The sequence below is a fragment of the Mauremys mutica genome, chromosome 3, assembly GCF_020497125.1.
Source record: "Mauremys mutica isolate MM-2020 ecotype Southern chromosome 3, ASM2049712v1, whole genome shotgun sequence".
Classification (NCBI taxonomy): Eukaryota; Metazoa; Chordata; order Testudines; family Geoemydidae; genus Mauremys; species Mauremys mutica.
In genome coordinates, this window is record NC_059074.1 from 170,265,218 (window position 1) to 170,291,307 (window position 26,090).

A 26,090-nucleotide genomic window follows, 5' to 3' on the forward strand; every position below is an offset into this window, starting at 1 on the left:
CATGGATGCCAATAGAATCCCCCGCCAGCTTCTCTATGGTGAGCTCTCCCAGGGCATCCGGCATATAGGTTGTCCACGAAAACGTTACAAGGACACCATCAAAGCCAATCTGCAGTATAGCAGTATCAAACCCAGGGACCTTGAGGAGGCCGCCAGCGACAGAACACAGTGGCGTGCAACAGTCAGAAATACCTGCATTGCCTTTGAGGAAGACCGCTGCCGGCGTCTACAAGAGGGACGCGAACGACGTCACAGAGCACCAGCAGCGCACAATCCACTGACTGCGAACTTCCCATGCACCATCTGCAGCCAAATGTGCACCTCTAGAATTGGCTTGTATAGCCATCAGAGGGCACACCGTGAGACCAGCAATAGATGATTTGCTCAGATTTGTCATCATCGGATCAATGGACTACCAAGATCTTCCACCAAGAAGCTCTCATAGATACAGAAAATCCTTTCAAAATGAAAATGGAAAAAGGTTGTTATAAAGCCTCTCTGTCTCTACACAAACTATGCACAAGTATGCAAAGCGACAGGAAAGGCTAATAAATCCAAGGAAGGTATTAAATATTATTGGAGTTATTCTAGTTCAGAGAAGAATTAGTGGTGCTGTCCTAGCCTCTACCCATATACAAGCATTCCCTGTAGGTTAACACAGATGCTCCCTTCTGAGATAATCTTAATGCTTATGTTTTAAAGTCATTTACTTGTAGCTGGTAAACTGGCCATCTACTTTTTTATGATTATGTATTTAGATGATACTATTCCCTGTTCAGTAATCTTAGGGGGCTTTTTTGATAGGCAGCTTCAATAGTTCTGTAAGTGCCATCTCTTTTGTGGGAAGTTCTTTCCTTTTGACAGCCTTGAAGTGTTGGTGCCACATGCCTCTTTACTTGATTACAGCAGTTGACGCTTACAGTATGTGCCAAAAAAAGAATACCTGAACACTGGAGGAAAGGGAAAGCATAGAGTAGTCTGGTACTTGTGACTGCCAGCAAAACAGATTGTATCACAGTTGGTGCCTGGGATGCTCTTGGGGTGTCAAAATGTATGTAACATGAGACTGCAGCTTGTAGACACTGTGTGTGAAGACAAGTCCATGACACACAATGGTACTAGTAAAGCAGCTCAGGGTAATCAGACTAATAAAGGCCAAGATGCATGTGCTTCCTGTTCCAAGAAGTTGCTATCCAGTTGAAAGTATATATTATTTTTTTCTCCTATCATGCCCTCTTTTTGACTAGAGGCAAAAATGAGATTTTGCACACTTTGAATCTCCAGATGGAGCATGATGCAAAAAATAGGAGAATCCAAGAACAGAAATTTATAGCAACCTGCTCCTACAAGCTCAGTTAATAGGTTGCCGCAGAGAGGGGCTGGTTGTCAGAAGATGGAAATGTCTTACGTGAGAGTACAGGTCAGCACTGGAAACGGCATTTTACACTTTGCACAGAGGTGTCTAGGACAAGCCAGTGGCACTTTATGTGACAGTGCAGGTTTTTTCTTTAGTGGATTTGCGGTGATAGGAGTCTGAAGAGGTCCTGCTTGTTTTGTTTTGGTATGCAATAGTGTGTACATACCCCAAATACACAGCAAACCTAAATCAAAATCCTATTTCATTGCAATAATTTGAACAGAAGATTTAAGATGTGGTTTTTTACCTGATCTTAACTCTTGTTTCATTTCAATAATATTAAAATGAAAAGTAGGCTCGCCAAAAATGTTGATTTTTTTTTATTTAAAAATGCTGACTTTAAGAGCAAATAGTAAATTGTGGGGGGGGGGAAAGCTTGATATCTTTGCTCTTGAATTTTTAGTCATGCTTAGCACATGCTAATTAACACAATTGTAGATTCTAGTGTAGACACTTCAGGACATGATTTACAATTGCTGGATTAATAGGTGTTCAAACACAACTACAAATTCAAGACCCACTCTGATGGTTGGAAGTTGCTGTTAGCCATGAATTTCTGTAGAAAGGAATGTATGAGCAGGGGCATCATTTAAGCAATCCTAGAGTTGTATCTGCCTTATCAAGGCCAGCAACTGCAAGCTTGCATGTATATCACTTTACTCATGGGAGTAGTCCTGTTGAAGCCTGTGGGCTGTATGCTCATGTTACGTACATTTTCACACCCTTGAAATCTTAATGTCTTTCCCATGCACCGGTTATTGTGCCATGTGCTCTTTTTATGTTAAGCTTCTTTCTTCTCTATTACTTCCTTTTTCTGTTCTTCTCTCTCGTCTCTTCTTTCAATTTTCCGTCTCCTCTCCTCTTTGCTTTCTTACTCTACTCATACTTGTCATTATTTTGGACTCTCTTCTTTCCCTCCTTCCCTTTACTTTACATTCTTTTGAAGACTAATGGGAACTAATAAACATTTAACCAGCTTCCTTCTGAAGAGCTTATTTTTACATTTCATGTGAATATCAGTTATATAATTATTAGATATATGCACTTGCAGCTGTATTTATCAGGAAAAATAATTTAGGCTAATAGTGAAGGTGTGTTACCTCTGTGTGTGTGGTTTTAAGTGAATAAAGCAGTGTGCCATTGTCTCAGAATATATGTATCTATCAAGTAGTCTTAAAGTCATCAAACCTTTATTCCAATTCACACAAGTGAGTGAAGGTCATAATAAACAAATTAGAACCATTTTGAGGGAGGCCTGCTGTTCTAAAATCCTGAGGCATACAGTTGGAACTAAAAACTATCGTTTTATCACAAGACAACTTTTCAAAAGTTACTACTGTCACTTAAATGTTAGTTTTGCCTGCATTTCCCCCCAATTTAGCTAATAAAATCTATTTCCTTTTTTTCTGATTCTGTGGTTATGGAAGCAAGGGAGGGAAACAGATTCAAGTTTATGGTGGTGGTCTTTGTCTAATCTTGCTTATCTTTCATTCACACACTTGTATACTTGACAGATTTTAATGAAAGGTCTCTTTTGAACTCAGCAGATATTATTATTCTGTGAGAATTATCAGAATAGAGATGGAATCCATTATCCATGAAAGACATTTTTACTACTTTGATCTCACAGTTTGGCTTTAATCCTGGTCACCACTCACTGGATCTCATTTTACATTCAGCTTTCATCCAGCTCTTGTTCCGAGCCAAAAGATAAAGCTGAGTGCTATTCAGTCTGAAAAATTACAGACTGTTTATGTTAGTAATTGACACATAATGTGATATTGGCAGACATGCACAATTTGAATGCTGAGAACTTCATTGTTTTAGCCTATTGAATTCCATCCTGAATTTGTGTTTTCACTGCAACTTCATTATAACACTCTCCTTTGAAGTTAAGCCTGTTTTGGCTGCTATGAAAGGATATTTTTACAGTGGGAAACGGAAAGATTCTAAGGGTATTAATGTAATTCGGAGCCTTATGATGAGTATAGAGATTTTCGCTAGCCATCATCCACTGGAGTTCTGCAGCTAGGGTCAGAAACATTCTAATCCCCACCTCTGATGATGGAGAGCCAATTCATAAAGTCCAATACTCAGGGTTTGCAAATGGGTTAGGAATTAACCCCAAGTGTTTTGTTTTAAAATGTAAATGTATTTCCATTTTTTAGATTATATTTTTTTTAAATTATTTGGGATACTAATTTAAAAAAAAAATTCTGAGCCTTTTTTAGTTCACCTTTAAAAAAGAACAGAAGTCCAATTAATGAATGTCAAAGTAGAAGAGTGTGAAATATTTGTAACATTGTGCAAAACTACACCTCTACCTCGATATAACATGACCCTATATAACACGAATTCGGATATAACGCGGTAAAGCAGTGCTCTGGAGGGGTGGGGCTGTGCACTCCGGTGGATCAAAGCAAGTTCAATTTAACATGGTTTCACCTACAAACACGGTACGATTTTTTGGCTCCCGAGGACAGCGTTATATCGAGGTAGAGGTGTACTTGGAAATTGTGGAGTTTTAACATTTTCTTACAAACTGAAAATTCACCCATTTTTCCTCAAGAAATTCTAAGGTACACTTTTCTTTAGTAAAGACAGGCTAGTTTTACGGTGAAGATGCCTTCTGTCAGGGAGCAAACTGAAATTCATATTTTTGATTCAAAGGTAGCCATTTATAATGAGCAAAATTTGGGAGTTACAAACTTAGATGAAACTACATTATACAACCTCTTTTACTGCAGCCTGTGCAACTCACATAATTCCCCCTAGAACTTGATATTTTGATTGCTGTTTGGAATGTGTCCAAGTATTTCTTATATCACTTCTGAATTCCTTATTTCTGTCAGTCTAGTTTACAAACAATAGCTGCTCCAGTTTTACTAAACTCCATTTTTAAATTGATTTAATTAAACTAATGCAAGTCTCTGTCTAGACTAACTTAAATCTCAAGTCAGTAAGTGTTCTGTGAATCCACCCTAGCATGTTTGTGGTCATTATTAAAATAATAATTTAAAAGAAAGTCCTTTCATTTAAAAATAAGTCACCACAATCTACTACAGATGAGAATCAACCCTCTTACTGCTGCCAATATTGTATGGGCGAGAGCACATTGTAGCTAGGAAAGAGCTGGATATGATTGATCTCAGATTTTATTCATGGATAAGGTTTTATTATTCAGTGTAAGAGTCTGAGACATTTTATCTTAGTATAGACAGTTCCTTGTAGATGTAATGTCATGAGCCCAGTATTTGCATTAGTGTTCTCTCCCTGGGGAGGAGGAGGTTGTACATGTTTTCCATCTGATTATGTGCCTGTATCAGATGTTTCTGATCTGAAGCACTGTTTCTGTGTGCACTTTACACACAGCTTGTCCGCTGAATCTTTTGTGTCTGTCAGAGAATTCAGAGTTGTTACACGTATCTCCCATTCCCATTTCTGCATAATTTCCTCAATGGCAGCCTGAGATGTATTGATCTATTACCACATACAGAAAGACAGAGAAGGGTCACCTACAGTTCAAGAGCAAATCAGGAGCCTTGACATATTGTATCTTCCTGGATAAGATGATTACTTAGTCATTGAAAATAAAACAAGCTCATTTATATGCCAGTATTACTCAAGATATTTTTCCAGTTCATATTGGTTTATGGCTTTGCTGCTATCTGTGTTATGAAAACGTGTTTAGGGTATTTTAAAAATATGTTGAATTTTGAAATTAGAATCTTTATTAAAAAATGAAATAAAACATGTCCACAAAAGGTAGTCTCTAGAGCGTGGCTAGCTGAGAAGAATTGTGTTTGTTTGATTTGTTGGGGGCAAGAGGTTGGGAGAGGGGAGGGGAAAAAATCAAAATGACATATATCATGGGGTGTTTCAGAGCTGATCTCTTTCCTCCTCATCTTCTACATTCTTCCCCTCTTCTACTCTGCCCAGGTTTTTTCCTGACTGCTTCTTTTGGCCTTTTGACCTGACTTTCTGTACGCTTTCAGTAGTACTCCGTACATGTGGAGCAGCCTGCCAGTCGATGTTTCCCCAACCCCCAATCTACTCACATATTTGTTAAATCACACATTTTCTTGACATACTTAACTTGTTACACACAAAAAAGGTTAAAATAACATGAGTAAGGTGGCAAAGTCAAGCACTCAGAAGTCAGGAAATGCCAGAATTAAGGTTGCCGGTGCAACCTTAATTCAGCCAGTTGTGCATATGCTTTATAATTAGGCATGGTAAATGTCAGTAAACATCAATTGCACCATAAACAGACAATCAGTGAAAAATTATATACATCGATGATAATCAGACTTTACAGATAGGCAAAGTAAGAAAAATGCTGCTTGAGAACTTAGTTTGGATTTAAGAATATTTATTTTATATATTTTTACATCTGATGTTGACAATTTGTGTTTTAATGGTTATAAAGCTTTAACTTTTTTGAATCTCAATGTCTGCTGTCATTAAATAATTATATTGACCCCTTCATTGTCTGACCCACACATCATTTCCCACAGCTGTGAACATTTAAATAGAAAATTTAAATTTAAATAAAAAAAGGTGAAAACCCATAATTTCCCAAAAAGGTGAACATTTAAATTGATAAAAATAAAAAAAGCTTAAAAATAACCAATATTATCCATTGAAATTATATTTTAAAAAATTGAATCCTGCCATACGTAACTATAATGCAGTCTTTAATCTTATTTAGTGTGGCTTAAAACCAACAATGTTAGATGTCCAAATCGAAGCTGGCAATAATGCAGAGCAAATGGCAGAGATACCACTGGGATATGATTATTTGGAATGTTGATTGACCAGTCCATAGTCTGAAGTCTGTTTCTGCAACCACAAATAGAATTGCATCTTAGTTCCCATTTATGGAGAAGGGATGTGCGGCTGCAGTTCAAAGTGGACCATATTTTCCATGAAAGTGAAAAGCCATTGGGTTCTTCGGCTGAGTCCTTGATGAGCTGTTTATTCAGGATGTCAGCGGCCTTCCGCCTTGCTTGTCATTTATCTTCAGGTGGAAAACCTTGAGTCTTCGAGCTTTTGTGCTGCAACCCAAAAAGATGTTCTTGATTTGAATCAGAATGTTGGTGTATTACTTAGATCTTCTGGTACTGGGAGACCCTTGTTCCCTCGAGTTTGATGGACCTTCTGAAGAGTTCTCAGGTTATGACAAATTTGGGGTGGGTGGATATATGTCAGTATGGGAAGCCATGGTTCTGGTGTTGATTCTACTGTGGCCATAATAATCCACATAACAATGTTGTGATCATGTAATTAGAGACTGTCTATTCACATACTATTGTTTCCACAGGATCCCTGCCTCATTCAGAGCACAGGGCAGATCTGCTTTGGAGATGAATCAGGCAGGGTCTGTAGGACACCTGCCTGATTTGTTTCAGAAATTGGAAAGTCTGCAGTGAATGAGACAGTGAATTGCAGGAGAAGAAAGAAGGGTCTCATCGCTCAGGCAGTTCGATGCTGCCCTGGAGCACTGGATTCTATTCCTGCTTCTGCCACAGAGTTCCTGTGCGAGGCTAGGTGCAAACCAAACTTTGAACAGCTGGTCACTAACTGTGTGTTCCTCATTTTCTGGGTGCCCAACTTGAGACTCTGGAGTCTGTTGAGTGCTCACAGCTACAGCTGATGTCTTGGGAGATGTGATTTGAACACGTAATGTGCTACATATATGCTACATGCTCTGAAATACCAGATTGGGTACCCAAAATTAGTAGATGCATTTGCTCTTAATCTCCCTGTGCTTCAGCTCCCCTTCTGTAAATGGGAATAATAATACCTCTTCATCTGTCTAGGATGCTGTGAAAATAAATTCATTAATATTTGTGAAACACTCAGAAATGATAGTGATTAGCACCATAGAAAAGCCCATGAGGAAAGTTTTAATTCAGTCTTCAGAGCCATGTTTGAATAGTGTGCAGTAAGTCATAGGACTACAGGTTGAACAGCAAGATGGAAACAAAAATATTGACTAGCTGCTCATTAACTGAGCACTGTACATCCTGTGCACTGAATGATCTAGGGATCCTGTGGAAAAAAATAGTGTGTGTTCGTGTAATTAAAGACTGTATCATAATGTATATGCACAAGGGGATTGAATTAAGGTTTTACAGGCAACCTAAGTTCTGGGATTTTCTAACTTCCTAACTGGTGAGTGTTTAACTTTGTGTTTTTAAAAACCTAGGAATTTACACACAAAAAACTATTTAAAAACATTATTTAGGTTACAAACTGGAAAACAGCAATTCCATCATGTGGCGTCATATTGACACCTATGTAGTTCATCAGAAGGGTTGGAACCTTTAGATCTGCCTCACTGACATCTGCTACTTGAGCTAATGGAGTAACTAATGGCAGTAGTAAGTTGTAACCCACTGCCTGTGGGCTAGCATTGGAAGGGGATAAGATGCTTTGCCAGAGGGTTACATAGATATTTGCTGACAGTAGAAGAATGGTGAGACTCGAGAATCTTGGGTTCCATTCCAGCCTCTGGGGAACGCGTGCTCTAGTGAGCACAGAATGTTTTGCTCATTTCCTCCAAGCTTAATCCTTTCCACCCTGTCCCAGTTCTGTCTTTTCTTGTTCCATCCTAACCAGTCCCCAACTACAATCCACAGGCTTCTGTCAGGGTTCCCTCCCCACTGTGAACTCTAGGGTACAGATGTGGGGATCTGCATGAAAGACTCCCAAAGCTTATCTCTACCAGATTAAGTTAAAAACTTCCCCAAGGCACAAATTCGTCCTTGTCCTTGGAATGGTATCGCTGCCACCACCAAGTGAGTTAGACAAAGATTTAGTAAAAGGACCAGTTGGAGTTCCTGTTTCCCCAAAATATCCCCCAAGCCCCTTTACCCCCTTTCCTGGGGAGGCTTGAGAATAATATACCAATCAAATAGGTTAACAAGGTGGGCACAGATCAGCTCTTGGGTTTTTAGGATACTAAAAACCAATCAGGTTCTTTAAAAGCAGAACTTTATTATAAAAAAAAAAGTAAAAGAAGCACCTCTGTAAAATCAGGATGGAAGGTAATTTTACAGGGTAATCAGATTCAAAACACAGAGGATTCCCCTCTAGGCAAAACTTTAAAGTTACCAAAAAAAACCAACAAAAGAACAGGAATAAACCTCCCTCTTAGCCTAGGGAAAATTCACAAGCTAAAACAAAAGATAATCTAACACATTTCCTTCCTATTACTTACAATTTGTAATCTTAGATGCTTAGTTCAAGTATGGCTTTAGGAGATGTATTTTCCCTGTCCTGGTTCCTCGCTGACCCAGAGGGAACACACAAAGAGAACAAAACAAAAACCTTGCCCCACAGATTTGAAAGTATCTTCTCCCCTTATTGGTCCTTTTCATCAGGTGCCAACCAGGTTATTTGAGCTTCTTAATCCTTTACAGGTAAAGGAGGGATTTTACGCTACCCTTAGCTGTATGTTTATCATCCCAGTCACCTTGCTTAGCCAGCACTAGTCTCCCACTATGGACTTCCTGCATCAGTACTGGTCTGCTCCCCACCAGTTCCAACCTTTCACCACTCCTAGTGCAAGTCTGCTTGCCCTGCCATTCCCATTTTCTTCTCTACAATCTCCCTGCTCCACGTCCCTGTCTTCCCAATCCAGACCCAATTTCCCCCCTCCCAACTGCTCTTCCAATCTATCTCTTTTGCGCAGCCTTGCCTCCAGCTTCCACATTCCCCATCTCCACAGGCTTCCAGTCTTTGGCCCCGGTTCCTCATTTATTCTCAGTGACCAAGTCCCTGCTCCAAAGCAGGGGGATGCTAGAACATCTCAAGCAAAGGTCGTCAGTGTTTTGTAGCATGGGTAAAACAACGTATTTGTCTGTATCTTCGTTCTTGGAGATGGCTGAGCCATTTGGGGTTGCCTGGGGCCCCTGCAGGTGCTGTGGGAATGCGGCCCAGCTGCTTGGGAGGTAGGCAGGTGGTGGCACGCAGACCAGGACCCCCGCTGGTGCTGAGGGGGAGGGGTCATTGGGGCCATCAGGCTCTCTACCTGGCTCCACACCTCTCCCCCCAGCAGCAGTAGAGTTTGGGTGTGGGAAGGGGGCTGGGGAATGCGGCACAGGACAGGGTGAGGCAGGCTCTGGGCAGGCACTTACCAAAATAATTTTCCAGAATAATTCAGCCTGAGCTAGACACCCAGCATGGGAAATTTCAACCCAAACAATTAAAGTTTGGCAAAGTTATAAGTAAGGTGCAAGTTTGTCACGGGGGATCACGGAAGTAATGGATTCCCTGACTTTCTGTGACTTCTGCAGTGGCTTGTGTGCCTGGCTCAGGGGCAGCTCAGGCAGCCCCTGCGCCAGGTGCACTGGCCGCTGCTGGGGCAGTCTCAGCCCATTCTCTTCCCCCCCCCACCCCCTGCCTGCGACAGAGTTTGGGTGTGGGAGGGGGCAAGGAATTGGGGCACCGGGGGGGCTTCCCGGAAGCAGTGACATCCCCATTGCTCAGTTGCTAGGTGGAGGCATGGCCAGGCAGCTCTGCACATTGCCTCCTCCCAGAACACTGGCTTCGCAGCTCCCATTGGCTGAGAACCGCAGCCAATGGGAGCTGCAGGGGTGGTGCCTGCAGGTGGAGGCAGTGCGCAGATCTTCCTGGCCACGCCTCCGCCTAGCAGCTGAGCGAGGGGGATGTCTCTGTTTTCGGGGAGCCCCCCCAGGTAAGCACCACCCAGAGCCTGCCTCACCCCATTCTTTGTCCCAGCCCCCTACCCCCTTCCACACCCAAACTCCCTACCTGGCTAAATGCATCCCTCCCAAGCAGCTGGGCCGCCTTCCCCCAAACACCCGTGGGGCCCCTGGGCAGCTGCCCCCTCCAATTTTTAGTCAGTGGTATTTTTAGTAAAAGTCATGGACAGGTCACAGGCTGTGAACTTTTGTTTACTGTCCGTGACTTTTTCTAAAAATACCTGTGACTAAAACGTAGCCTTAGCTGTAAGCAACTGAAAACAGGGTCTTATGATGGGAAGTGTTGGGCTACTTTAGTGTTGGGCCCTGCCCATTATAAGGACCTCATGGCAGTGTACATTGGTGTGTATTGTGCCATTCTGTTTATAATGACCAGGGACTTCATGCCTTGTGGTTGCTACAGCTCACTTGTAATACAGTCCTGTGTGTGTTGATGGCACTATGAATTAATAACACAGTGATCTTTTGGCCAAAATCCTCTTCCCAGGCCACAGCCTGAGTAATTCTGTTGTATACTTGGTAGAAGTCAAATCTCTTCAAGACAGTTATAGTTAAAATAGCTTTCTTGGCCCTGGAACCCCACCCTGGGACAAGAAGATTTGTATAGCAATAAATAGTGTGGTCTGCACCAACATAGTGCTCCTTACTGTAACATGTGTTCACAAGGCATAGGAAGCCCCAACAGAGGTGTGTTGTGCACCCTCCCCTTACACAGGATTTTCCACTCTAAATGTACATTTAGTTGCATATAGTATCTTAGATATTTACCTAATGGGAATGGTTTGAATACATCATAATTCAATAATGGCATGCTATCTTTCTGGTTCCTTCATACTTTTTATCACAACGCACTTTATGAAGGGATGATAATGATGAGAGAGCCTACCAGATGAGCTTCTGGGAAATGTGATGATTTAAGATGACTCAGCTTTTTGAACCACAGAGTGCTCCTGCACAAGGAATTTGTATTCCTGTTGCAATCACGACTAAAATAATCCTGTGGCAAGTGAAGTTTAGGATGATACTGTGCCAGAGCATTGGATTATAATTTACCATTTGACTGTAACATCCCATTTGAGTTACTCCACTTTACAATTTAAAATGTCACTTTTATGTTTCCATTTTTGAATTCTACAAAAGAATCCCCCTATGTACAAACATCCTTAGTTTTGGCCGTTAAAGTGCTGTTTCATTAGCCAGATGCGTATGTGAACATATTTTTGGTTAATAGTATCATGTCAGATAAATTTTATTCCTAGCTTAAACAAATTGCTCAACTATCAAAACACAGTATTTCTTTGCAAAAACTTCATGTTTATTGGTTTAGTGTGAATAGTTGACAATAACTCTTTATCTGTCTATCCATCCACCTACCCACCCACATGAGGGTGTTCGTACCATACACACCGCATATGAATTGTTCTTGTTTCTATGGTCTTCTCTTAACGTTTTAAATTATTTCAGAGAGCAATTTTTGGATTAATACACAAATCCTTTGTCTTGAATGCCATCAACAATGCTATATGAAAGCCAACCCCACCAGTTATGGTTCTTAATTTGAATGTCACATGGATGCTTTGAAAGCTACTATAAAATCTCTTTTCCTTAAATTTCTTGTAGGTCAACCAGGCCTCCGAGAAGCTATCTCTATGTCCTGTATAACCAATGGAAGTGCAGGAAGTAGAAAAACAAGCCATAGTTCCTCTGTATCAGTTGCCAGAAAAGAGACCCTCTCATCTGCTGCTAAAAGGTACTTGCTTCTTAAAAAGCTAAATTATACAAAACCACAATAAGGAAGCCCCTTTTTGGGTTAATTTTGAAGTTTTCTGAAATATACCAATTAAAGAATAGGATTTAGACTCATAGCATACCATTAGAATTCATTACAGCTGGATATATCGAAAGGGGATCACAAATGGAGATCACTTTGGTTTACAGTGTACAACACATGAAATTAAATGTTTACTAAAAGAGAAAAAACATATTTCTAATAGGGATTTTTGTTCCAAAATTGAACAGACAGACATTCATGCTTGGAAAGACATTCATACTTTTTAGCCTGCACCTGAATTTTTTTTATTCTTGAAAGGAAATAAACAACAAATCTAACAACATGGTCTTGAAATAAAATAGCAGATGATACCAAAGTAAAAATTATGAAACAAGTTAGGTGAATTTAGGATAGTGTGTTAATCGGTTCTTTATATAGCACATTTCAAACTTAAGAGAGTTCTTATTGCAGGATTTTACAAAACAAATTTGTAAAAATAACATAGCTTGAATTTGTATTTTACTTATTATCTATTATATATTTGATTTTTTTCATACAGTGGTTTCAGGAACAAGCAAAGTGTTCTCTTATTTATTGTTTTCTTCGGGGACTTTTAACCACTCATTTTTCAGCATCTCAGAGGAATGGTTTGTTTCTGCTCCTGTTTGTTGGAGAGAATGAAAGAAAAAGCTGCCACAGATACAGCTATGGAACACAGCACACGTAAATGTTTTACCATCTGTTAAATTATATGTGAAAAGTTCTCGGTCTCTGTGGAGTACTGTGCTGACTTCAGTGGATGAGTTATGGTTAAGTGTGGATTTAAATACTGTTCTACACAATTAGAAGGGATGCGGTATATTTTAGGAATTAACAATATTGTATGTAAACCTAGGCCATTTACCTTTTTCTTCTGCCTTTAATTAGTAAAACAGTTAAACAGGAAAAGTGAAGCAGAAAATGTTTAAGGCTCTTTTGAGTATAGAAAGCAGAATTAATTGCTCTTTCCTGTTCTCAGTTGTGTAGTGTCTTAGTTTTTAAATGTGTGACTTCCCCTATCCTACAATGAATTGGATACTGAGTGATGTACATCTTTTACCTATTGGAAAGCCAGGAACTGTAAAAGAGGCAGTCACTTTGGAAGGTATATATGACCTAGCAGTTCCCCATTAATCTTGTCCTGGAAGTATGGAGCCCGTGTGGCTGCCCTCTCTTTCATACTTCCTTCCCAGCTTTTCCCTCCCACATCCTGCTCAAAGCAAAAAAAGGAGACAAGGGAAGAGACTAGCTATGTCAACATAGCTTTTAGTGGAGCCAGACCTAAGGGAAGAAGATGGATGGATGTGTGGCCAGAAGGAAGAAAGGAAAAGAGAGTTTGAGAAGAATCTGAGAGAATGTCAGACTCAAGACCTTATGGGGGAAAGAATCACTCCTGCATCTCCTCCCTCCATGTCACCAGGAGCTCTGTGAAATCACCTAGGAGAATCTTAGACATATACCACTTCACCAAGACTACAGATAATCTGGATGAAGGTTCCATGGGCTCTGTGACACAGCTTGTCCAGATGAGAGATAGGTTACCAGGTTGCTGTAGGATCATACATTTGTTATTGGTTGGGGAGAAAACCCATCTATAGCCTTCCAGGATATATGTGGGTATGATCCTAGAATCATACTGGGAAGGCTTCCATGTATCCAGACAGACTGTCTGTCTTCTCTGCAGTTTTACTTCCAGGAATGCTATTAATTTCATCCTGTCTTCGCATCACAAATTTCTTAGACTACTTGGCTGCCTGTATAGACCAGGCTTCCTGGAGTATAACTTAATTAGTAGTTCTTTTGGTGGTATAAAGGAATCTCTGTTTTCTGGATGATTTGCTCCTTGTTTCATCACTGGTACAGCAATATTCTTCTGAGTCTAAGGTTTACTCACCCTAACAGCTCAGGTTTGTATAATTGCAACACAAACTTTTGGGGTTAGAGAATGCCATTCAGGCCCCTTTGCCTTCAGTGCAAATTTTTCCCTTAAAGTGCTCATGCAACATCAACTTGTTGAACTGAGGTCAGTGAAACCAAATCTTATATTTGCAAACTGTTACTTAGTGGCCTTCTGGTTCTGTTATGGTTCAACAGCTGTACAGCAGTGTCTTACATCATCCCACAGGTGGGATGCTAAAAATTGAGCCGTAATTTCAGAAGCATTGACTGGGATTTTTTAAAGGCACCAAGGGATTTGGGAACCTGGTTCCTTTGAAAACCTGAGCCTGGATAGTCTCAGTGTCATATATAATTCTGGCTTCTGTTAGGGCAGTCTATTTACAGGGCAAAGATTGGCTCAGCTGAATGGGATTGATCCCAGGGGAATGGCGCCTGAATCTGGAGATTTTCCATTCTGTATATCAGTATCTGGGTCATCTCTTAGGACTAGCATGCCACCAGGAATTCTGCAAAATCACCCAGATTGTTCTGTTTCTCTATCCCTTTGCTATAGGGAGAGAGTATTTTTGATGAATGGAAGAGAAGAGCTGGGTTACGCTTTCCTGTTCCTTTTCCCAATTCCTTAAATTCTCTGCAAAATCTGACAGGTCAGAGCAAAGGTGATTTTATTTAACCCCTCTTAGCCATCTGTACCTTGGTTTTCAAGTCACAGGAATGTTTCTTAAGGACTATAGATATCCTTCATTAAGGACCATTTCCTTTTGAACATTTTGGGGAGATTCAGCCTTCTGGTCTGACTGAAGGCCACGAGTTACTCATGGAAAGAGCTGGTAGATTGTCAAAAGCAGGTTGGAGGTCACCAGCATCTAAAATGTGTTCACATTTTGGTGTTGCATAAGGACTGCTCTGCAGATGACTAGATGGCTGGCTGTTCACTCATCAGCCATTGTGGTTTATTTTGGACAGTTTATAAGAGTCTGTGGATTAATGTGGCTCAGTTTCATTTGGACTGTGTGTTCTCCAAAGAATGACTTCAGTTAAGTTTAATCTTAAAATGTCAGACTTCAGGTAAGATCATATCCAAACTCTGGTTTGTTGTAGTTTGGGAGAAGAAGAAGAGACAATTCACAAGTTGGAATTATTTTCCAGTAATTAACTTTGTCACGGTTCTTTCTTCCGTCCTGCTTTCACTCTCCTCCCCATATACTTCATAACACAACTGTATGTATTTTGTTGGTTTTTTGACTAGAGAGCTAGGGGAAATGCTTGTTTGTGTGTGTCTTCCTGAGTGACACACACACACACACACACACACACACACACTCTCAATCTCTCTCTCTCTCTCTCTCTCTTTAACTCCTTGCTTCATGGTAGATGGACTCACTCAGTCCAGTCTTTGCTTCATTGTAGGAAAGGGGAAGAAGAGGTTATGATAAGCATCATTATTAATAAGTAAATTGTCTATACTGGATTGTGAGCACAAAGTACAGCTTTCATAATTGTAATAAGAGCCTGTTATTTTCTTTAGTGGTAAGACATTGCTAGGGCTTGTTTTTCTGTACTCCATTATCTTGTCAGAGACTTTTGGAAAAAGGTGAAAGTTGTTCAAAGTGCTCTTGTTTCCAGTAATGCAAGCTTAAACCTAGTGCAAACAAAAAATGGCTTTCGGAGTTCCAATTAAACAGGGACTTGAGACCACAAGTTTATCTACCAACCCACCAAAAGTCATCATGCTCTTATCTCAGGAGCCAATCACAAGCGTATCTTCACTGAAGGTGAAAAAATACTGTTGCGTGTTCCATAACTGCCTTCAAAACAAGCATATTTCTATTTTAATTTCTCTTCTAGTGACTTCCTTTAAAACAAAATATGCCTTGACAAGTTAAATTGAAGGAAACTCTATCTCTCAAAAAAAAGTTGGGTCTGTGCCAGTTCCAGCTGCTTTATGATGTATGACATATCCCCAAATGATTCTTTGTAAATATGTATTTTTTTATATCGAAACCATCAGTAATATCCTGTCTTTTATTCCCTGCTTTTTACTGCAGTTTTCCCCGCAAGGATTCAGAGAAGTGGGTTGGAAACTTTGAGCCCTTAATTAGTGGCTGTTGAATCTTGAACAAAGACAGCTTTTTCTCACACGTGCACTTAGTGATTTTGAGTTAAATCGCAACTAACAAAAACAAATGAAAACCAGTGTTTTAGATAGTCTGAATAAAAATCATCTCTACTTTCACTTAGAATCAGATTCTGTTTCCATGGTTTGTACTGGTTTTCCATTCCATCTGGATTCTGTTTCCAGAGTGTCTTTTTGGGGGAAAGGTAGATAGATGAGTCCAGAATTTCTAATTTAGTAAAGGAAACAGGAAAAAATCCACCCTCCTCTTTTTTTCTTTTTCATTTGGAGATAGGGGAAAAAACAACATTTCGTCTCTTCTTTGTGCCTATTTTGCTTCTCAAGGATGTATAATCTTTATATTTTTAATTTGTAGATTACTTTTAACTTGAGAGAGGGAATACCAGACAAAATTAGAGGTGGGAAATGGTAAACTTTCTTCTTGCTGCTTATTTTGTTGTATGGCATGTGAAAAATGTAGTCAGACTTCAAATTCCTGTAACTTTTAAAAGTCCACCTTCAGTATAATTAAAGGAAGAAAATATCTATATGCTGCAGAATACTACTTCCTTGAGAAGCTTGTCTTGCCATTGTGTGTTTGCTTCAGCATGTCACAGGTACCATGTAGCAATGTACTTGAAATAAGTCACATGGCAAGAGTAAATTCTCAGTTAAGTGGGGATTGCATAACTGGTCTGTTAACGCTGATCCTCTCTGTATTCTTTGTACTTTAAAGAATGTTTTATGGCAAAAATGTATTGTTGGCTGTTTCAGGACTGTATTCTTTTGCTATGGGGAGAAACCTGCAGGAGTGAAAGATCCCTCCTAGTTTAAACTCTGAATTTAGGTGAATTCTACTCAAAAAAGGGAGATTTGAGACATTGTTGAGGAGTTAGAAAACATGGCCTACAAAGTCTCTGGATTCCAGTATGGTGGTCCAGTCCCCTCCTCAATTCAGTTCATCCTCTCTCTTCGCACCAGAAGCACTTGCCCGTAAGGGGACACACTCACACATTTGAGGAGAGGACAGGGGATGCAAGAGTTGCTGTTCATTTCCTGTGAAGGGGGAATCATACTGCCTGGAGAAGCTGCTCCCCCATTCTACCCCAGCTTATTTCCCCAAGTCCAATAAAGTGCTGACCACTTGAAGGACTTCCCCAGGCTTGGAAAAAGGGTGAGCATTCTACAAAGGCTCTGCTTGCCCTTTCACATGGAGCTGGGGCACTTCTGCTCCTTGGTGTTGCTTTGCTCCCTTTCATACATCACAGCACAACGGATCATGGGGACCTGAACTAGTGAGGGACATCTACATTAGAGAGTCACATTTTCAAATAGTAACTGTTAATTTTGTTTGTACACAAATGTGGTAACTAGCCATCAGTTTGTCATATAAACATGTATGCATGAGCACATGCATGAAAACTAGCCATGTTGAGGCTGGGTCCAAATATCAGTGACAGCAATAGGAGTCTTGCTGTTGACTTCAGTGGACTTTGGACCAGGGCCTTCATGAATAAGAACATTTTAAAATTGCCATTTAAAATTATTTAAAGGGATTTAAAATGTTAAAACAACAAAGATTATGCTCCATTACATTGTTAAAAGTGAAGGAATTGTAAACTCATAGTTTGTTTACCACAGGTGCTGAAAAAGTGACCGTTTGACCATTTAATATCTGTTATGGCCAGATAGGACCAAAAAAGGTGTACCCAGTAGTTGATTTGGTACATGGCACATTTAGTTAATCCACTTCTGGAGAGACCCATGACCAGTAAATGCATTTTATTGCTGACAATGGAAGGCTAGAAGGCACAAAGCATACACAACAATCTGCAGAGAGAGATACAGCAGAAACTAAGATAGATACAGGGCATATTTTAAATTGAAAGGAGCTGTGTTCAGTTTTAAATGGGAAGGCGTAAGTGATGAACCTAAAACAGCGATAAACCTTTGCTACTTTTCCAAGTAATATAATATTATTTCTTAGAACTCGACAGGAAGCTCTCTTCAACTGTTTGATCTTTGCTTTTAGCAAAGTACTTTACTAATAATTGAATTAACAAAACCCAACAACATCAGTAGATAACCACACGTTTTCTTATGGTGATTATTCTTTAATGAATTTTGAATTGCTTCTTCCTTCTCTGATAAAATGTGTGCATTTTTTCACCTTCAATTTATTTGCTTATTCTCTATTGTTCCATCTTATACTTTATTTTACAGCGGTACAGAAAAAAAGGAAAAACCTCAAGGACAGAGAGAAAAAAAAGAGGAAACTCATTCTAATGATCAAAATCCACAAATTCGAGCATCACCTTCTCCCCAGCCCTCCTTACAGACTCTCCAAACACACAGGCAAACTCAAGAAAGCAAGAGCTCTGCTCCAGCTAAAAGGTTTTCACAGTACCAAAGTACAGAGCTAGAAAATGGTTGTAATGATACTAAGAGTCCACATTTAACAGCAAATTTTGAGAAACCAAGATCCAGTTTCACAACTGAGTGCAAAAATCAGTATTTTTTGTTCTGCAAAGTTGAACATAAGATGCATTACAACATTTACCATAAAATAAAGATTAAAAATGCAAATATTTCTTCCATAAATTTAAAGATGAGAAAAATAGAATTATATCCCGTGTACTTTGCAGTGTCTTAATCTCTCTTTATCATATTAGGATGTCTTAATTACAATCTTATTAAAAAATATATATATATATATAAAGCCAAGATGTAATATATCTGAAAGTATGCTTTTAAAGGCATTATGTTAAACATGACCAACTAAAACTGTGAACCACGTCTTATACTATTTACCACGTCATAATAGCACTTGTCATAAACTAGTATCATTACAACCCTTGACTCGGGTGCCTTTCTTCCCAAACTACTGTTTAATAAGACTGCAGTTTGGATCTTTTGCTTTTTTCTCATATCCCTGCTTGGTTACAAAATGGTCCATTTCATCTGATATCTAGGATTCTGATTCTACAAACATGTTTGGGTTCATATTTCTACACCAATGTTAAACAACTGTTTGACCGGGGAAGGGGGAATGGGAGGGATTTGTTTAGGGCCTGATCCTGCAGCCTTCACATACAGAATTCTTGCTGATTTCAGTGAGAGTTAGGTGCAGAGAACATCTGCAGGATGGTACTCTTTGATTTTTAAAATTGAATAGTTTTCAAATAAACCCATTTAAAATTTGTAAATGTTCACGTTCACTACTAGTTTGTTATGATCCATCGTCACCTTTATTATTTTGAAACCTTGGGAAGGTATGGAATTCTTTCTCGGACCACTTGGCATTTTAGAAGACTAAAACAAACTCAATAACAAATGAATTATACTCTCAAATTTGCACTGGTTTACAAAACTATGTTGGCTTGTGTTGCCTGAATTCACAATTCTAATAGAAAATAAAAACAACCCTTTCACTTGACTGATGCATGTTTAACACTCATAAAGGCTGTGTCTCCATGTCTTGCACAAACTCTTATACAATCTAAAGCTGAACTTTGGTTTGTTATTCCCCTGCCTGGCATCTTACTGTAAAGAGACTTCTTGTTCCTCGGTTTAGCATACTAATTTGTTGCGGGGGGAGATGGCTTTTTAGTCTCTCTCAATATTTTAATATGTCTTGATAACTTGTTTGTCACAGTCTTTTTTCAGCTTCTTGAGATGCTGTGGAAATAAGCTTGCCTTTCTAGAGTTGCAGTTTGAATGTTATTCTTGCAAAAAGTATTTTTGACTGGATGAGTTGCAAGGTTGTTGGCAGGGCATCTGCAGAATCATAATTCAGGTTATTTAATAACTGTTATAGCCAGACCACATTTAAACAAATTTCCTATGATAAAGATATTATACATGAAATTAACTTCAGTGAAACCAGTGACTACAAAACAGTTTTAAACTGCCATTAGCATAAATTTGGCTCCAGCAGGATTGCTGATGTAGTCTATCAGATATTCATGGGTCTAATTTTCCATGATATTGGGCCAAATCCTGCTTGCCTTATTCCTCTCCAGGAAGTCTCACAGAAGTGAATGGAATGTTATGCATGAACAAAGGAATCAGGATTTTGGACCATTGTTTTGGAGCTATTTGTTTCCAAACAGTCAGTGGCTTACAGGGTTTGGAACTTGCCACCGCAGAATACTTTTTATGGAATTGTGCCCTATCTATGTGCTGACAAAACAGCTCAGCATTCAAAATGTTTTATTGTGTTCAATAGCCATAGAACAGAGTTAATAATTTGTGTTGAAAATAGAAATGTTTTCAAAATTTATTTGTTTTTTGAGCTAAACTTTTCTAGCCTTTTTAAATTCATTCCACTTATCGTTTTAATTTACTAGCAATGTCACAGAAAGGTAAAAAGTCATCTGTCATTAGGGCCACTTTAAAAATCACAATGAATAGGTCAAACAAATGAATTTTGCAATTGCCTTCCTCAGTTGCTTTCACTCATCTGGTTAGAACTTTTTGACTAATCTTTATTTCTATTTTCTGGATCAACTTGAAGGAAGTCCTAGCACTGCTTTTGTCTCCTGCTGCTTGATCTGTCAGTTGCATACGAGCGCCAGCTATCGTTATCTCATTAATTTTTAATTTTAAAAGTAATTTTTTTTTTTTTTTAGCATAAAGCGAACTTCGACTGCTGAAAAATCACATAGCATGTGGGACAACTCAGAGGACAGTCGTAATAAACTGTTGAGGGCAGCTTCAACATCCAAGCTGATATCAAAAGTGGCAAAAAATGCAGAGAAGTAAGTATTGCAGTTTGTAGCAAAATGGTATCTGCAAATTTTAAGAATAAAAACCCTCTGAAATTAAATTGTTTTAATTTTATTACAGATTTATAAACTCAGTTTGCATTGTTAATATTTTGTAAATGTTGTCTGCATAATCTGACTAGTCACCTCTCTAATGCAAGAAATCTCCAGAGAATCTTAAAATCCCTGCAAAACGTAGACGTATTATTTTAAAGCATGAATATGCTTCCACTACTACATGTTTGGATTTGACAAATTATGCATGCATGTTAAGGCCCACTGTCATTTATGTACAAATTTCCCCACTTGGAAACGATTGCCTAGGAAGAAGTACCGCAGATGATCTGGGGGTTATGGTGGATTACAAACTAAATATGAGTCAATAGTGTAACACTGTTGCAAAAAATGCGAACATCATTCTGGGATGTATTAGCAGGGATGTTGTAAGCAAGACAGTCCAGAGGAGAGCAACGTAAATGATTGAAGGTCTAGAAAACATGACCTGTAAGGGAAGATTGAAAAGCTGAGTTTGTTTAGCCTGGAGAAGAGAAGACCAAGAGGGAACATAACAGTCCTCAAGTACATAAAATGTTGTTACAAAGAGGAGAGTGATAAATTGTTCTCCTTAGCCACTGAGGACAGGACAAGAAGTAATGGGCTTAAATTGGAGCGATGGAGATTTAGATTAGACATTAGGAAAATCTTCCTACTGTAAGGGTAGTTAAGCACTGGAATAAATTACCAAGAGAGATTGTCTAACCTGTTCTTTAAAACCTCCAATGACAGAGATTCCACAAACACCTGTCAGGGATGGTCTAGCTAATATTTAGTACTGCCTTAGCACAAGGGACTAAACTAGATGACATGTAAAGCTCCCTTCCAATCCTACAGTTCTATGATGCTGTAAGTTTTCTCTACTTCTCTTTTCTTCATTTAAAAATAAATTTTGAAATGTTGAGGTTTCAGACAAAGTTTTTATTTCATTGTAAATTCAGTTGTGCATTTTCTGGATTTTTGTTTAGCTGCAGTTTTACACTTACAAGTAACTGTAAAATGGCGTTGTGAGGTTCCATGTTTCCATATCTCAGATATGCTCAGTTTACAAGTAAATATTTTTTTCTCATGGCCCATTCTGCAAACTCAACCTGAAAAGTAAAAGAGGTCTTTTTTCCTTCTTGAGCAATATCACCGGGTATAAAAGGCCAAATTATAGTCTCGATACATCTGTGCTATTCTCTTCATTTTTGATGAGTTTGCAGAAGTTTGATTGATTTAGGCCCTGATCCTGCAAACACTTATGCACATGCTTATTTTTACTACTGCAAGTAGTCCCATCAAACTCAAGTGGTAGTAAGGTTAAGCATGTATATATATGTTTGCAGAATCAGGGCCTCAAAATTTAGTAGGCTTTTTTTAAACGGTATTGATCATACATAATAAGGCATAAAGGCTAGGTCTACACTGGGGCGGGCGTCGACCTAAGATACGCAACTTCAGCTACGCGAATAGTGTAGCTGAAGTTGGTGGATCTTAGCTTGATTTACCTGGACGTAAGGATGGTGGCAAGTCGACCGCTGCCGCTCCCCCGTCAACTCCGCTTCTGCCTATCGCACATAATGGAGTTCCGGAGTCAACGGCAGAGCGATCGGGGATCGATTTTATCGCGTCTACACTAGACGTGATAAATCAATCCTCATTAGATCGATCACTACCCGCCGATCCGGCAGGTAGTGTAGACATACCCAAAGCTTAGCTGTGTTGGCTCTGCAGTGCTAACAAAGAACAAGGAGTAACATTTTTTTCTGTGGTATAAACAAATACAACTCTGAATACACACAGGGAGCAGATGTCTTCAGTAAAGAGGTGCCTTTTTACATAGTAACTTCACTGTAGAGCTAATTAACTGTAAAGATGGCTTAAATAGAATTGCTTTGAATGAAGCTGCAAAATGATGTGTGTAAATAAAAGTAAAAATACTGATGAAATACAGGGAGGTTATCATTCAAATAAGTTCTGAATTTGTAAATGAAATTAAAAAATCAAATTCAAATCTGCTGGCATTAATGAATGTATTAATAATGTAAAATAGGTTGTTTTCATACAGATTCTCAGGACCAGTATAAAACTTAAAATTGAAAGGGACACACAATAATATGCTAATCTTACCTGACAGCAATACATACATTTAGTAATAGCTTTATACCTAGACTGGAGAATTCTGTAGAACACTGAAGTATTGTGCACTAAGGATTATGGTTTAGACATTCTGCACACAATTTTCTTTCCTTTTCTAAATGTTTTTTATTGTTGAAATCTAAAATTCCTCTGGCAATTCAAGCTGTTGCTGGATACTGGTTAAAGCTATTTAAAGACTGAAAAACTCTCTAGCTAAATCCTTTGACTTTATTTCAGCTTATCAAGTTCCTTTTTTCAGTTATTGCTATCCCGTTAAAACAGCTTAACCATAGTAGACATTATATTTAAAAACAGTTGCTCTTTACAGGCATGTTGAATTTGTGCAGTAGTTCAGACATGTAGTTGGTATAGATATTTTGTCATTTTTTATGATATGTATCCTTTGAAATGCTGCAATTATTCCACTTCTACAGTCTTTCCCTAGAATATGAAAAAAATATACTTTTCAGTGATCATGGATTAAATGGGGGTCAGAAGGATTAGGAATAATAATAATGGTTGGAGAAAAACAATCATCTGAGTGCATCTTCAGGTCATTGTTTAGCCTGAAATACTTAATGAAAGCGAAGCTTCAAAAGTTGTGAAAACATTTTACCATCATCTCACCTGAAGACTGTGTACTATGTTCTTTATGAAAGTATCATATCTTTCACTTGTCTCTGCACTGAAATTCATTGTAAAAGCACCCTAGGTTAGGGAGTGGATGAGAGGAGAAGTGGAAAGAAGGCCATGTAAATACCAACTTTTTACAAATATGCCCTTGGAAATGCATGCCCAACTCCTGTTGAATCAGTTGGCTTGTGTGCATGTATCGGAGGGCAGTGTTTTGCTTATTGCATTTAAGGTTATTAATTAGGGGAAGTTGCAAAGGCCCAAATGCATCAGAAGCATCCCATTTTTGGTGTGAGGAAACAGGGACCCAGCCCTAACTTGGGCCCTGGACAAAAATCCCTTTATACATGCTTTGGACTTTAGACCCAGATTTTGAACTTTGTTTATTAGAAGCAGTTTTAAAGCCAGTCTGATGCTATAAATCATCCCAATAAAATAGCAGGAAGTAATGTAACTGTCACCTTAGCTAGTTATCCACTTTTTTAAAATCATCTAGGAATCCAAGGCTGGACTCTTCCATTTGGCAACCAGAATAAGGTTGATTGAACCAGCAGTCAGTGAGAACGCTCTGTGTGTGTATGTTTGACTGTCTATCACTGTTATATATGTTTGACCTCCATACAAATATTTGACCTCCATTTTGCTACTCAGCTTAAAGTCAGTTACAGTTTTCATGAAATAAGTGCACCCTGAACAAGCAGGAAACCTTTAGGAGGAGGTTATTCTAAGGAAATTTAAGTTTTCCTCCCATCTTCTGAAAAACATTGATTGAGATTTTCTTTTTTTTTCATGTATGGCGCTGCCTTGAGTGTAGACTAACAAGTCAGCACTTATGAAAACTTCTTTTGTGTGTCTCTCAGCAAACCTAGTACTGTTTATCTAGAGATTCTGTGTGGGACTGTGGTAAAGTTGACTTGCAGTGAGCAAGTATCAGCATCACATTTTCTGACATTAATAGTCCCATTGATACAAGTTCTTGGATAATTATTCAAAAGAACTCGTAAAATCATTATGTACTAGTCACCTCATGGCTTGATTTTTCACAGGTGCTGAGAACCTTGAATGCAAGCTGAATGTGCTCGTCATCTCCAAAAATTAGGCTTTTTATGTTTTTGGGTGGGTTTTTTTGCTATCTAAAAACGTATTTCCCATATACAAATGCTATCATTTATTTGTACAGCAGTAGCTCCTAGGAACCCCCATTATGCTAGTCACAATACAAACATAGAACAAAAAGATGGTCTCTACTCCAAAGGGCTTACAATCAAAGTATAAACAAGAGACAACAGTTGTGGGGGGGGTTACTGTATTGGTTAGGATTGGTTATCTAACATCTTATCCCACTTTCATCCATAGGAACATAAAAACTTTCATACTGGATCAGCCCTATCCTCCAATGAAGTTATCTAGTTCTTGTGAATCCAGGGTGGGTTGGTTGGTTGTGGTGAGGTTTTTCTTGGTGCTTTTTTTTTTTTTTTTAAGGTCTGGTAAGACTTAACATAATGTGGTACTGTGTAGAACCTAGGTAGTATTAATATTATAACTAATACACATCAATTATATATTTTGTGATTTTTTTTCCCCCCCAGACATAAAGATGTCATTGTCAGCCAAGGTAAGTGAAAACATTTGTTTTTACATATTGGGGCAATTGGAGAGATCTAATTTTGCTAATTGAATATTATCCCAATGGAGACAACCAAATTATTATGAAATATCTTTCTGAAGCACTGATTTAGAATTTACATAAAGGTAATAGTTACTCCAATGGTTAATTCAGTTGATTGTTGCTAAAAGATGTAGGGCCCGATGCAAAGCTCTTTGAAGTCAGTGGGAGGTTTTTTGTGATTTCAGGGCCCTGGGGGAGAGGAATATTTTGTATTGCTTTTATAAAACATAGAAATATATGAAGTGATAAATTATTTCCTAGAGAGAGAGAGTATATCTATCTATCTATATAGAGGAAATATATATAATATGCTTGCTCATTAAAAATAAAATAGAAAATATTGGACTTGTGTAACAAAGTTTTCACGCCAGGGAGGTAGGACTTCAGAAAGTTTTAAGTTATTTTATTTCTGTCCCATAACCAGCAAAAATGTCAACTCGTGAAAAAAACAGCCAAGGTAAGAATTAAGCTATGCCAGTTGGTTGCTTTCTAATTTAACTGCTTTTATGGATCTTTTATTTGGCCTTTCACCATCAAATGGTCAGTGCATGAATGATCCTGTAAATTTGGACTGTGCAGTTTAGTAAATACTTAATTTTTACCATTAAACTAAATTTAAAAAAAAGTGTTTATTTCTTGGAGATTTCTTGGGGAGTTAAAAAAATTACTATATACTTTATTCTGTCTGTTGAGAGAGGAATATGAACACATGAGGAATAAGGGGTCTAAAAGTCTTGCATTATTGCCTAATGTACCACAATATCAAGAAGTGCCAACTAAAAGATCTGTTTACTTCAGTTTTCTGTCTTGCCAATATTACAGCAGATGAATGCTGATTGGTTGAGAGTGGAGACTGAAGGCTTAAAATATTCT

General features: G+C 38.7%; 1 protein-coding gene across 4 annotated transcripts in view; it reads left to right on the plus strand.

Moving 5' to 3' along the window:
- Positions 1-26,090, plus strand: part of EML4 (EMAP like 4) — a 259,496-nt gene that overhangs the window by 148,578 nt on the left and 84,828 nt on the right. For 2 of the 4 annotated variants that reach the window (XM_045009994.1, XM_045009992.1), the window contains exons 3-7: positions 11,770-11,899; positions 18,198-18,368; positions 20,606-20,734; positions 25,138-25,163; positions 25,642-25,674. In XM_045009994.1, coding sequence (XP_044865929.1) covers positions 11,770-11,899; positions 18,198-18,368; positions 20,606-20,734; positions 25,138-25,163; positions 25,642-25,674 — 489 coding nt within the window. The remainder of the gene's footprint in view (positions 1-11,769; positions 11,900-18,197; positions 18,369-20,605; positions 20,735-25,137; positions 25,164-25,641; positions 25,675-26,090) is intronic. The other 2 variants (XM_045009993.1, XM_045009995.1) reach the window with 2 other exon arrangements.